General features: G+C 39.0%; 1 protein-coding gene across 6 annotated transcripts in view; it reads right to left on the bottom strand.

Moving 5' to 3' along the window:
* Positions 1–3,369: 3,369 nt before the first annotated feature.
* Positions 3,370–15,109, bottom strand: part of THOC2 (THO complex subunit 2) — a 47,759-nt gene continuing 36,019 nt past the window's right edge. For 2 of the 6 annotated variants that reach the window (XM_051792748.1, XM_051792758.1), the window contains 8 exons: positions 14,661–14,719; positions 13,125–13,241; positions 8,835–8,972; positions 8,434–8,503; positions 8,198–8,355; positions 7,481–7,557; positions 7,330–7,377; positions 3,370–4,226 (listed from right to left, as the gene is read on the bottom strand). In XM_051792748.1, the coding sequence (XP_051648708.1) occupies positions 7,350–7,377; positions 7,481–7,557; positions 8,198–8,355; positions 8,434–8,503; positions 8,835–8,972; positions 13,125–13,241; positions 14,661–14,719 (647 nt within the window). In that variant the 3' untranslated portion in view covers positions 3,370–4,226; positions 7,330–7,349. Of the gene's footprint in view, positions 4,227–7,329; positions 7,378–7,480; positions 7,558–8,197; positions 8,356–8,433; positions 8,504–8,834; positions 8,973–13,124; positions 13,242–13,837; positions 14,720–15,109 lie in introns of those variants that run through there. The other 4 variants (XM_051792767.1, XM_051792776.1, XR_007905368.1 and 1 more) reach the window with 3 other exon arrangements.

The raw sequence follows: 15,109 nt of genomic DNA, 5'->3' as shown, positions 1-15,109 counted from the left end.
TGTGGGATAACTTACGTGCACTGGCAGCCCAGAAAGCCAACCATATCCTGGGTGGAATCACAAAGAATTGTGGACAGCGGGTCAAGGGAAGTGATTCTACTCCCTCTACTCTGCACTTCTGAGATCCCACCCGGAGCACTGTGTCCAACTCTGGGGCCACAACATAAGAACATGGACCTGCTGAAGCGAGTCCAGAACAGACCATGAGGCTGGAGCCCCTCTTCTGTGGCAGCAGACCCAGAGTTGGGGCTTTCCAGCCTGGAGAAAAGGCAGCTCTGGAAAGACAGAGCACCTTCCAGTACCTGAAGGGGCTACAGGAGAGATGGAGAGAGATTTCTTCCAAGCCATGGAGGGATAGGACAAGCAGGAACGGCTTTGAACTGAAAGAGGACAGGTTTAAATTAGATCTTGGTAAGAAATTCTTCCCAGTGAGGGTGGTGAGGCACTGGCACAGTTGTCAGAGAAGCAGTGGATGCCCCATCCCTCGAAGTGTTCAAGGCCAGGTCGGATGGAACTCTGAACAACCTGGTCTAGTGGAAGGTGTCCCTGTCCATGACAGGGCGTTGGGACGAGATGATCTTTAGGGTCCCTTCCAATCCCAGCCGTTCTATGATTCTATAACGTCAGGGTGGATTAGGGAACAGGGAGGGGGATCTGCTGCCGTGCTCGGCGCAACACTGACATGCAGCGGCCGGGATGGGGGGAAACGCCGCCTCCTGCCACCGGCACGATCGGAGCCCCGGGCGGCCCCGGCCCGCGGTGAGCACCGGGCACCGCCGCGCCCCGGGCACGGCTGCACGCAGCGAGCCTCGGGTTCATCCCTCCCCTGTCCTCGGTGAAGCAGATTTTTAATATCATTCCAAGCCTTTCGACAAATATTGGATTTGAATTCCAAATATGGGCTGAGCAGGCTAATTACCCAAAAAATCCTGCAAAATTAATGTAAGAGCCACGGTTTGATCTGAGGCAAATAAATATAAATGGTGTTTATTTAATATTCCCCTGCCCTTTAAACAAGGGAAGTTTGCCAAAGTTGAGGCGAAATGCCTTATTATGGAATAGCTGAAGCTGTGACCTATCACAGATGCTGCAGATTACACAGAGCAATTAGAACATCACAGCAGACAGGGCTTAATTAATGGGTGCAGGTTTTCCCCCAGGACCATGGGCCAGGACCACCACCGACCCAGCCTTGTTTATTCTTCCCCACAACCCTCTCAAATGTAGTCATAAAATCACTTAGGTTGGAAAAAATTTAAGATCATTAAGTCCAACTCTTAACCCAGCACTGCCATGATCACCACTAAACCATGTGCCCAAGTGCCACATCCACACACCTTTCAAACACTTGCAGGGGTGGTGACTTCACCACTTCCCCGAGCAGCCTATTCCAATGCCTGATCAACCTTACAGGGAAGAAGTGTTCTGTAATATCAAATCTAAACCTCCCCTGGAGCATTGAGATAATTTCCTCTTGTCCTATTACCTGGGAGAAGAGACCTGGCTACAATTTCCTTTCAGGTAATTGTGAAGAGTGATAAGGTCCTCCCCAAGACCCCTTTTCTCCAGTTAAATATCCCCAGTTCCCTCAGACACTCCTCATCAGACTTGTGCTCCAGACCTTCCCCCAGCTCTGTTGCCCTTCTCTGGACCTGCTCCAGCCCCTCAATGTCTTCCTTTGTCGTGAGGGGCCCAAAACTGAACACAGGATTCGAGGCATGGTCTCAGCAGTGCCCAGCACAGGGGGACAGTCACTGCCCTGGTCCTGCTGGCCACACTATTGCAGATCCAAGCCAGGGTGCCATTCTTCTTGGCCCTCTGGACACAAAAAGTTGATTAGTGTGCCAGAGGCATGAACAGCCAAACAACCTGGCCAGCTCCCCTTCTTTCCATGCTTCCCCCAGCCCTCTGGGATTCACTGACCCCCCACTATTTCCACTCAAGGTCTCTGGCATGCCCCCTGCCTTGAGTTGTGTTCTAATTACAAATCCCATCACCAAACCCCCACTGACATTTCCACACATGCAGCCAAGTCCCTGCAGAGACCCATGTAGGATAGAAGGATCAGAATAACTGGTTTGTTGTTTGTTTTTTTTTAAATCTCCTTGAGGTAGAAAACCCTCCTGTAGGCACGAACTTGGTGAGAGACTGCTCCTGTAGTGGAACATAGCAGAGCACACCCAAGTTATCCCAGCCACAGCATGTTCTTTTGCAAAGTTCAGTTATTTCCCTCTACTGTGGCAGTTTACTGTGGGTGTGCCTGCACTTGCCAAACCAGTGGCAGAGTCAGCATAAGCATCCCCATCCCAAATCTCTTCTCCTCTCCCCCCACTGTTCCTCCCACATCAGGGGTGAAGCAGGTGAGGGATGAACCCTCCTGCCAGGGCAGGTACACAGTTCCTCAAAGCCAGATTTTAAATGATTGTTTCAACTCACCTTTCAGTGTCTGGGATGCCAGACAGTCCCCTGGTTTTGGGGAGGTCACACTGTAGTCAGTGGCCAGGGTGACCTCTGCCCAGGTTCACCCACCTCGCTGTGACAGCCCTGAGCCCAGGGCAGGCTGGTGGCTGCAGCCCCAGCCAAAGCCCCACCTCTCACACTCCAGGAAATCCCAAAGACTAGATTGACTTTGATAGAATTATTTCATTTTAGAATGCCCTAATAAGTTAATTAAAAGTCTGAGCATTTAGCTTGGCTACTCTCCTTTTTAGGAATTCTTTCTCACCTCTAATGAGCTGGATAACTCTTATTCAATTCTCTTCCCAATTTGTCTGTGTCTTCCTTGCACTGCAGGGCAAGGGTTTGTAATCTTCTACAATTCACTCAGAAATAACCTCTAATTAATCAGAACAAAGCTAATCACAAGAGTGTTACTCATCAAGTCTATAAGCACTAAAATTTTTTAAACATTCAGTATTTCAAATACAGCCACCAAGACAACACCCCTCTGTCCCAAATCCGATTACTGAAAGCACAGAGCACCAGGAATGCTCAACTTCTGATTAAAGTTCCCTTTCTCTGGATAATCCACGAAAACACCAACAAGACAAACCCTCAGAATATTTAAGAGACAAGAAAGTCTCTGTGTTTAATAGTATTAATACTTGATCCAAGAAGAGATTTTAATGAACTCTGGATGAGGGATAAATGCCTCAAAGGAAAGGTGTAAACTTGACTGAATGCAGGAAGGCAAACCCTGACACGTGTGTCACTTCACAGTAGGCACCACACTCTGTAACCAGCCCTTCTATTAAAGGACAGGTGCAGAGGGCTCCTCAGCAAATTCAGGAACCACCCTCCCACAATTCCAACTAATATCCAATTTTTATAATAATCCCTAAAGCAATGAAGTGACCACACAGAGAATGATTTACGACCCATTGAGAAAACTATTGTTTATTTAGAAAAAAGGTTACACTAGTAGAATTCAGCAGATAAAAAAATTCTTTTTTTTTTTTTTAAAAACGTCATTGTGAAATCTTCAGACTAAAGTTCAGCAATACAAAGCTCCTGTAGCTGTAACTGAAACTTAATTTATTTCAGTTTTGAAGAGAGCATTTCCAATCAATCTAAAAACAACATGACAAACAAAAGGTGTGACAAGGGACAACTGAGCACAGGTTTAGGTTGGGATGGGACAGGGCTCATTCTTTGTTTCTTTAAACAAGTCAACGTTATACACAATATACAAATAATCTCTAAGCATTGCATGAAAACAGTGCTCCCACTTAACTTTTGTTTTTTAGTTACTGATATTAAAAACAGGCCAAGTAATAAATAAAAACTGAGTTTAAATGAGGTAAATCCAAAAAGGTTCAATAACTGTTTATTTGTGGTTTTCAAACATCTAAAAGAATGCAATTTCAAATTGAAAGAATTACTAAATTCAGGCAGTATTTTCGACAAACTAAGTGGAACTATGTACACATGAAACCTCATTTGCACTATGGCAACTGTTTGTTTGCAGCACATTGTGCTAAAATATGGAATAGGTAACACTTTCAGCCAGGTACTGAAAATAAATGTGTAAGAAACTAAGCAACAAGTTAAAAATACAGTAATGTACAACTTAACAATTAAGTCCTTAGCACGGGGAAATAAAGCAGAGAACTGAATAATTTAAGGAGATGCAGATGGGTCCTCTTCATTCACAATTTTCTGTGCAATCTATACTCTGGAAAATACATTTCTGGTCACAGCTGGATATCTTCCCATTTCAATGTCACCTGCAACAAAGGCATACATAATTGGAATGAGATTTTGTTCAAAGGAACGCTGATCTCACAACTTCACAATTTGTTCCATTCACAACTCAAAGAATGATGGGGGAAATAAAACTATTTTCATCATTCTCTAACTCTAGTTTATTCCCCAGCAAGAACTATATTAACTTAAGCACTGCACTGTAAGTAGTGTAACACTAATTTAAAGACACAAATAGGAAACAAGTAGTCACTTGTGAAGGTATAAACTCTTTTAGGAGTATGATCCCCTCACAATGTTACTACCTCTAAATTAAGCAGGAAATAAATGCAGTCAATCAGATATTGTACATTAGGAAGAATGTTAAAGATCTAACAAACAGGAGCACAGGACCAGATTCCACAACTGTGTTGCTACACAAAGCACTTTTTCGTACTTCACTGTGCACACAATGTGGTGCTGTCAGTATTCCAGGCCAGATGCTCCAGTTTACACAGCTGGATGGGAATTCCACTGTGCAGCTGACATTTACCTGAGCACTTGTTACTTACAGTCATCAAAACACAATTGTGCTTTTTCAGCTGATGAAAATCCTCACTTTACACTGAATTGCTAGTCAAAACTTCACATTTTATTATTAAAGAAGTTGCAAGTGCTCTGTAGTGAACTTCATCTACCAAGACTGTCTTTTTTCTTTTTTTCCAAAGTAACATTTAAAGAAATGGGGAAAAAACTGAGCTCCATCCACAGTGATCAGATGATACTGGCTATGAAAGACAAAGAGTCAAAAAAATTCCATTAAATTCTTTCCAGAAAGCTCATAGTTTTCAGTTTGGAAACTATTCACAGAAGTATCTTCATCATTTTAAGAAGATAAAATATTAGTACTAAGAAGCAATAACCTGAACTCCCATCCTTTCTACCACTAACACTTTTCAAAGAGCACATGGTATCAGCACATGCCTTGTTACCCAAAACCCCTCATGTGCCCTCACCTTCAGTGGGTGAAGGAGCCACGACACCAAATGGAACAGGAGACCCTTTTTGCAATAAGCCCCCCTTTGCTCTTTGAGGCCACAATCCACGAGTGGAGACTTTTTCCAGAAGACATTTCCAGACGATTGAAAGATTTCAGAATTCAAATGTTGTTTCTAGTTTGTTTTGTTGGACCCTCATCAAAACATCCTATGTTTATGTAAGCAAACCTGCAATCCTTAGGCCTCTTGAACAAAGATTTTCAACAGCAAAGCACTTACACCTTTCAGATTTGGTCTCTGTTAGACAGGGGCAAACAGAAGAACTGGGGACTACGTCACAATCTTTCCCTGACAACCACTACAAGGAGCAATGTTCATTTCAGAGTCCACAGCCAATAAATCTCACTGCTAAATTTTGCCTTAAGTATTCTTAAACTTGATATCCATATAATTGAATTTCAAAACCAATGAAGTTGGAAGGGATCTCTGAAGACTGTCCAGTCCAACATCCTTGCTCAGAAGGCAGAATGAACTAGAGCAGTTGCTCAGGGCTGTGGCCTGCCAAGTTGGGTTTGGAGTACCCCAAGGATGGCAGCTCCTCTCACCTCTCTGGGCAAACTGTGAGTTTCTGACCACACTCACAATATCCCCATCTTCCAATGGGACTCATAGCAAATCCTGTCTGTAAGTGGTAGCATCACTTTCCAGACCAGCCAAGACAGTCATGAAAAGAATAATTTTCAGCCATCTCAACTCTCCTTCAAAATCTGAGACAAAGAACGTGTGTATTCAAAAATGTTAACTTCCCTCTCTAACAGTATTGGTTTGTCTGACACAAAGGAAAACTGCCTGTCTTATATGTTTTTCAATATCACTCTAATGAAAGCAAATAACCTCAAACCATGAAAAATGTGTGGCTGAATAAAAAATTGTTTCTACTTCATTTCTTGACTGCTCATAAAGTCTACAAAGTTTTAATAGAAACAATTCATCAATTCTAAATAAAGAACAAACACAAGAATTATAAAGCACTTGGGCAATTTGTGAAAATCACAAGAGGAAGAAGTCATTCTTTGATATTTGTTGAATACTATCAGTCATTTTCATGCTCACCCAACATAATCACACTTTTTAAAATGTAAAACTGACCACTGCTTTACGTAGAAAGATTAATAGCAGTCTGTGACTGAAGTTGCACAGGTCAAGTGAACTAATTTTAAGTTTCCTGGGGCATTGTCCTTCCCAAATAACTGAAAACAAAATATTTTGAAACTCTTAAAATGGCTCAATGCAAAGAGGAGAAAAAATCCCACCCTCACTCCTGTAAAACAAAATATAAGGGTCCACATATATGCATAGGTCTGAAAAAACCAAACCTTAAATTATTCAGGGTACCATCAACTTCAAAGAACAACTGACTTTTCCAAAAGATCCAGTCTGAATACATGTTAACCAAAATACCCTGAAGTTTCTTTTCTTTCTTTAAATAGTCAATGCTTCTATGCCAAAGTTTTCCTTTATCTTCTTCCTCCTCAGATCTGATCAGATAAAAGATTAAGCAGAGATACTGAACTGACTTACTACACTATGTAGCAATTTGGTTTAAAAGCTGGTGCTTTTGTTAAGCAAGAAGAGGATACAAAACTTGAGTTTACAACATATTAGGCAAGACACTCCTAATTAACAAGTAGATTATGAAGACTGATGACTCTCAGGATCATGTGGATTCACCTTTTTTTTGGTATGGCAACTTTTCTTGGAAAAAGTAACAAAGATGCAACTCCACCAAACACTGCTGACCTGACACAGCACATCCCCCTGCCTTTTTTTTCCCCCCAAAAAAAGAATTCAGCATCTATATAACCTCTGTGCTGATGATGGGGAAGTTTTTTCCCCTAGAGTAGAAATTTTAAAAAACCCAAAAAATTACCACCCACAAAAACCAACCCAAAACCACACACATCCAAAAAACCACTGCAAAACCAAAACACAATCAGCCCAAAAAAATCCCCACCAAACAACCAAAAAAACCAAAACCCCACCCAGCCCCCTTGGTGATTTCAGGCTGTTTTATCTGTATATCCTTTACCAGTCAACAGGACCCAAGGGAGACACCAAACCAAACAAAGTAAATAATAAAAACTTTTACCTTGACTGAAAGAATCTTCATTATCTATGCTTGTCTGAAGACTTATGAGTAGATTCAATGTTAAGGAAAAAAATATTTGTATTTTGCTACATATAATAAAAGGAAGATCATTTTCAGTAATTTTCTGAAATACTACTGTGTAAAAGGATATTGTTTCTTTTCTTCTTTCCCTCCAGCACTGTCCCGTTTATCTTTCTTCTCTGTTTTTTCTTTATCATGTCTTGATTCCTTTAAAAATACACATATGGGAAACAGCTTATTATGGTACACTTTGTACAATCTGATTAGAACTGTAACATTTAACATTACAACTGGACACAGTTAAAAAAAAAAAAAAATCAGTCAAAATGACAGTACTCAGCTTCTGTGACTTTATTTTAACTTCCTCTTCCAGTTCTCTGATGACCACTGGCACCAGAGCTAAAACTGGCAACTACTGTTTGGTGGTTTACAAACACAACTAAAACATACCTGCCTGTTTTCACCAAAAAAAAAGCTGTGCTGACACATGCACATGAAAATCTGAATTACAGACTGGGTAAATGTAAGTTAAGCCTGCTTTTATCTATTTGCTCTCTACAGGAGTCTGCAAATATTCTAGATTATTCAAAACCTGAAGGTTAAGTTCTGAATTTTCCTGGTTACTGCAAAAATTAACTAGTCCTCCACTTATCCTGCAAGGAGTGACTGGTGAAATATTTAAAGCCACAAGATATCAGAAGTTTCAGAAGCGTTTTCCTATACATTCACAGTGTATCTTTTTAATTTAGGACATAAAGCAGCAATAAAATTTAGGGGAGAAAAAAAAATCAGCTTGTTCTGTCAACAACAACAAAAACATCAACAAAATTAAAACATCTTATTTTACCTTTTTGCTACCAGAGGAACTCTTCTCCATCTTTTCTGCCTTGATTGAATCACCTTTCTCTTTCGCTGAAGATTTTGATTTGTTTTTCTCCTTCTCTTTTTCATTTAAGCGAGGGGAATCAGAAGGACTTTCACTTTTGCTGTGTTTTGAAGAACCAGCTAAAAACAGAACAGAAAGCTGTAACCCACAGCAAGTAAAAGCCCAATAAACACACACACAAAAAGTTAAATACCTACTTGTGCCATTTTCCTCTTTGCGTCGTTTCGTTGAATCCTGCGGTACCTCTCGGTCACTGTTTGAATGATCCTGGCACCAAATACAATTATGCAGATGTTAGACTAAAACATACTCCTGAAGTAGCACCTGCTTATAGTGTCATTTTGCTGAATATGTAAAATGTAACTGAGTTGTTACATCTTGTGTAAAGTTTCTTGAGGTCGGTTTTGAGGGGGAGAAGTTTTGAACGCGTTACTGTAAACCGACCTTTGAAAGAGTAACAACAAAAAACCCAGCTCTGATATGAGTCACTTCTACTCAGATGGGTTGGACAGCCAATTATTACTGCAAGGACTTGGAACAGAAGGCTTCCCAAGCATATACCAGCTGTCTAAACTAGTTCATTAAAAATGTCACCAACCCTTTTTCGATCTTTCCTGTCCTTCTCATCTTTCTTCTCTCTCTCTCTGGATCTCTCCCTTGACTTGTCCATATCTTTCTTCTCCACTTCTCTCTCCTTACTCTTGGACAGTGTTGGAGTGGTGTGGTTTATGTAGTGCTGTTAAATTAAGGCAACATCACCAAATATTAATATGTACTGCTAGATGTGTAAATAAAAAGTCTAACATATTAGATCTAGCTCAAAGACCAAAATTAAACATAAATATTTTAGCAGCAAAACAAAAAGTGATTGAAGACACGTTCAAACTTGTCATCTATAATTTAACCTACAGCTTATTGACTCAACACTGGAAATTCAAGAATATTTTCTCTTAACTGAAACACTTATATTTAAATACACACAATGCTGTTCACCAGCACTGTTGGATGCACGAACACAAATCAGACAGCAGGGCTACAGAAACAGGATATGCACAGTACTGGAGTTAACACTTGCAATCTTGCCTGAAATGAATGAATGGAATCAGCTGCTTAAACAAGCTACTATTGATTTTTAAGGAATAATCTTTATCAACCAAGTATTTAAACCAATATTTTGAATAATGTGTCTTTTCGTCTAACTCCAAAACTTCAAATGAGAAAACCAGTTGAACACAGATAAGAATTGTTTTTTTCTCTAATGTGTTCTAGATTTATTCCACAATCTCTTCTAACCAATTCTGATAAGCTCTGTAAAACATACTAGTTTCACAAAATTATTTTGAATATAAACTGGGGTCATGGGGAGGAGAACAGAAAAATAAGTCGCAGTACTGTCAAATGTAACACCTGATGAAGTTTAAATGCTACTGTATATATATACATATACATATATGTATGTATACTTACATATATATACATAGAAGGTAGCACATATGTTATATAAATACATATATTAGTCACTAAATCTGTCTTTTTAAATACAGTTTTAAGTTAGATCTTATTAAGAAATATTAAGAGCACATTTTAAGTAAGTCTATCAAATACCAAGGGAAGTTGGTTTTAAGTTATAGCAGCACACAGATTTAAATCAGTATAACTTTAATCTTTCTCCAGTTCCATAAGCTAACGATTTTATTTTGGGAAAAAAATATCTTCTTATTAAAATGCTCTCTGTATTTATTTTTGAGAGACACTTTACCTAAAAGGACACCAATGAAATAGGTAAGTGAAAGATTACTTTAGAACAATCTAGAAATCACTTGAACCAAACCAGTTAGAGCTTCAAGTAACTTTATTCTTTTAATTTAATTAATCCTGTCCTCCTCTAGTTTCAGTAAATATTTAACTTACCAAAACCTGATGTTACTGGTCCTATGTTAAAAGTCACACTGACAATGTTAGGTCTGTTTTCCTTTATTGCTTAACCGGAATTTTATTTTCCTCTTACAACAGAGATTGAACCTTCAATACTTCTTTCACTGGATGTCTTTCTTTTTGTTCTTTTCCCTCACTCCTCCTCTTTTCTTATTTCTTATTCCAAGTAAATTTATCCTTGCTCCCTTCTTTGCTGACAGTGACATGCAAACACGTTTTCTCTAAGCAGCTCCATTCAGTTGTCTCCCAGAGATGATTTCCACGTGAGAAAACAAACACGTAGCTCTGCTTTCTCCTATTCCATTTCTTATGTTCTCATGGCTGTTCACGATAGGTTCCACTGCTCTTCTAACCATTCCAATGCAGAGTTTTGGAAAACTACATCCATCTTCCCCAGCTTTACAAGAACAGCTTTATCAACTTGCTTCTAGATGTGCTGCCAACTGAAACCACATCAAATTTTGGGCACTGCTGTACATTGTGTAACTTGGGCAAATGACAAAGAAGAATAAACACAAACCTAACTCAAGTCTGGCACCATTTATTTCATAACCTGCAATGTAAACCAACATTTCCATGGTCTGCCTCTGGAAAATGAGCCAAGCAAGGAAAAAAAGCAAGCCTATAAGCAGACAACAGCACTAGACTTCTAAACTTTCAGTGGATGCTGAACTCATATCTTACAGGCTTCTGAATATCCCATCCCTTCCCCAAACAAGTACATGGCAGTAAAGAGGAGAGTTTTGTCTTACACCATGTTCAGGGAACATTGTCATGAAGTGCTTTAAGTCTGCTAGAATGGCACTGAAGAATGAAGATTAGTTCATTAAGTAGAAAGATTAGAAAAGAGCATTTAGGAGAGGAAGGAAAGGTTTGGACAACCCCACTCCCAAAGCACTAAAAGAATAAATCAACTAAAAAGTCACACACTTCCAGCTGCAATACACTTCCAGCTAAATCTACACAGAGTTATTTCTAAAATGTAACTTTTCAAATTAAGAAAAATAAAGCTGTTTGTTAATCATTTAATTACAAATAGCTCCACTGTCTGCTTGATTACGTCAATGTGCTAACAAGCAGAATACATATTTTTAATTAAAAATTTGGCTTAACTAACGAAAATGTGAGCAAAATTTCAATTAGCCAGTGGAATAAATGAGGGAAGAGTGAGATTATATACACTCCCATATATCACACTACAGATAGAGTTGAGCTCAACACAAATATTGTAATCTTTTAATTAAAAAATTAAATATACAAGATACCATGATGAAGATTTATAAAAGTATCTGGATTCAATCTATAGACACTAATTTCATCAACTGTAAGATTAAAAGGACACTTCCTATATACACTCTCTCTATAAGCAGGTATAGCTGGCATTGAAAGGATTCAATTAAAAATCCATCAGCAAGTGCCCATTACAGACTCACAGCTATTTTGAATGAAAACATACCAAGTGTTCTCAACACTGTTTACACAAAAAGAGCTACAATTAAAACAACAGTGTAAACACAGAATAGGAAGTGGTAACCCATTAAGCATTTTTAAATTAAGTGAATATAAGTAATCCTAGATATACCCATAAATTATCCAGGAAGACCAAATGGTTGGCATTTTCCAAGTGATAAATATTTGCACTGTCTAGTTACACACTGGTACTGACTGTGCAATCAAAGATCTTTATAGGAACTTTAGAAGACCAGATCCATTTCCCATCAGTCACATACCCTGGATGTATTGGCACATTTGCAGTTGTGACTGTTACTGTGCAACAGTTATTATGTGCTTGAGTTCTAAAAAAGCAAGAGAACAGTCTCAGAATCTGTCTAAAATACAATATTACAAGGGCTTGTCAGGCCACACCTGGAATACTGTGTTCAGTTTTGGTCTTTGCTGTACAAAAAAGATGTGGACAGGTTGGAGATGGTCCAGGGAAGGGCCACAAAGATGACCCAAGGCCCAGGAAGCCTGGTATATAAGGAAAGGCAGAGAGAATGGGTTTGCTTAGGAGAGAAGAGAAAGCTTGGGGGTAATCTTATCACCATGTCCCAGTATTTAAAGAGTGGCTACAGACAGGATGGAGACACGGAAGACAAGGGGTAACGGGTACAAATTACTCCCAGGGAGATTCTAACTGGACACAAGAGGAAAATGTTTCATGGGAAAAACAATCAGCCATTGGAATAACCTCTTCAGGGAAGTGATGGATTCCCTAACACTGGACACTAAGATCTGGTTGGACAGGGTGCTGGGCCATCTTGCCTATACCATGTTTTTGCCAAGAAAGGCTGGACCAGCTGATTCCTGAGGTCCCTGCCAGCCTGGGATTCTGATTCTACGAACTCCTGAGAGCATTCTTTAGTATTCCTTCTCCTAAGATAGTGAATCTGAAGAGCATTTACAGGAAGCAAATGCATAAAGGTGATAGTTTAGGAGGTTGTCTGTGATGCTTAGAAACAGTACTAAAGCACAAAAACATGAATACAACTGTATGGGGAAAGAGGAACGATATTCCAGAGATATGCCTCAAATATTCTTTGTTTTAAGTTGTTGTTTTTTAAGTTGTATATTCAAACTCCCCAAACTACTATAATAACTATTTTAGCTATTTATTAGCTTTTCAACCAAATGAATGACTTAACCATAAGGATACTTCTATATGCTTACAAGTTTCAGAGGGGAACAGAAAAGATACTGACCCATAAAATCTCTTCAAAATATTGACAGAATGGTAAATTCAAGGGATTTTTGTTACGTTGTTTCTACATAACCAACCCTTTCTCCTGTAGAGAGGTTTTTTACAGTAGGACAAAAAAAAATCCCTGTTAGTATACTAACATCTAAAGGAATGGAATTTGAATTTTATGGAGTTTGCCACAAGAGCAAAAGTTAACTTCTCTCTGCAACAAAACATGAAAATAAACTTTGGTGCTTTCTAAAAGATTCAAACCTTTGCTGAAGAGTCCTTGAGTTCGTTGAGGTTGTCCTGTAGAAAATGAACGGAGATGACACGTGAGCTGGAATAGTTTTCAGAAACCAGAGGGACTTTGGGAAGCACGGCCGTACCCTTGAAACAAAAAACAGCTACTCCTTCTGGAATAAATCTTATGTTAATACTGTACTCTGAATAAAGCTAGGAACTGATATACTTATTAAAAAGAAAGAAGGGAAAAAAAAGACAGTCATATCTATTCTCTAGACTCTTACTAAATAAACTACAAAATGTGTCTATACCTAATTCTTTCTAAAACACTGAAAAAACACTCTCTGTCTAGACAAAATATAAAGAAAAGGCAGTCTTAACTCTGAATATAGCTGAACCAGAGGTGAAACAGGCTTAAAATACTTTTAAACCTGTATCTTCTCCACTTTCAGTTAAATGTGGTAGAAGTCACTCTAGAATGACTTTACGCTGCCATTTACGAAAAACTTGATCATTATGAGTAGTTATCACTGTCACCTGTTTCCTCGAAACTAGTAAAAGCTATTTGAGTTTTCCAAAATTAAGCTAAATCTTTCAAGTAAATCTTACACAGAAAAAGATGTACTCTTTGAAAAAAACAGAAAAAAAAAAAAGAGGTTGTTCTAGAGTTGGTAAGATGGTGAAGTTTAAAGACCCACATAATCCATCACAGTGCTCTTGACGAAGTATTAGTAACTTACAGTTTTAAATGTTCAACGTACTGCAAATTCAAAGATTCCATGAACATAGATGGTTTAGAAATAATATAAATATGGAGCAAGGAATGGCTACCCTGAGTCTTCAAGTAGGCTACGCCCATGGTTTTGTGCTGCGCTTGAATGCTTGGGGTTTCTCTTTGCTGGGTAGGAGGCTTGGTTGCCACATCTGGTTTTATCGTAACGCAGGGCTCAACATGGTGGGAACCCATTGGAAATAAACAAACCTCGAAGGGAAGGTACAACAGAAGCTGCATGCGCACTGAATATACACAACTACAGGAGAACTGATCACCAAGGAGACTTTAAAATGGAACTCCTTTCAAGACTCCTCCTTAGAAGGCACATATCGGTATGATGCTCATCAAGAAGCCTGATGAATTCAGAGGTATCGCACATCCCGTATCATCCAGGAATCTTCAGTGCTACAGATTCTTCAATAGAAGTGCAGAAAAATATGCTCCACTCTGTTGCAAAGACTCATTTGCTTGTAGCTACCATTGCACTCCAAAAAAACTGACTGCTTAAAGCAATGAGGCACTTCTGTGTAAAAATTCTCTTGCAATTTCCAAACACTATTTTACAAAATTTGTGCTAGGTCCTTGAAGCATTATTTTGGTTAATTAAAAAATATTTTTATAGAAAAAAGACAGTCCGCCAATAAAGAAAAGGAATGCATTTTCTAATGCAACAAAAAACCTCCAGTGGTTCCAGTGTATACTTGGCACAAAACTTGAAGGAAGTCGAATACTGGCATCCCAAACTCGTGAGCCTAACATGGGTGCTGCCTTCCTCAGGCTATACTAACCTTTACTGTTGAGGAATGTGATGGAGAAGAATGTGTATCAACTTTGCGGCGTTTTTGTTCTGAGGAAAGAACAGAACAATGACATTACTCAAACACAGTTAAAAGAGGAGAATCAAATAATATCACTTTCTGAAGTACCAACACAATTTAAGCTAGAATTCATTTTGCACCACCAAGTTTTGTTTTGCTTAAGCTATCTAGAGTTACTAGCATGCCTTGACCCTCTTTATGAAGTGAGCAAACTGCTGCAAAATTACACTCACTTCCAACTTCCACTTTACAGAAGTCAGTATCTGAATTTCAGAGTTGCTTTGAAGACCCTGAAAAGGTGAACCCAACAAAAAGCATTACAACCCTCCCTTATGTGGTTTGTCTTAAGCAGCACAAGTATAAAACTCAACATCAACCTCAGATCATAAAAGCTTAAAGTATCAACATTAAGGATTTGC

The sequence above is a fragment of the Manacus candei genome, unplaced genomic scaffold, assembly GCF_025592945.1.
Source record: "Manacus candei isolate 608988 ecotype Guabito, Panama unplaced genomic scaffold, ASM2559294v1 h1tg000003l, whole genome shotgun sequence".
Classification (NCBI taxonomy): Eukaryota; Metazoa; Chordata; class Aves; order Passeriformes; family Pipridae; genus Manacus; species Manacus candei.
Note: the sequence above shows the minus strand (reverse complement) of the source record. Positions and strands in the feature narration are given on the sequence as shown.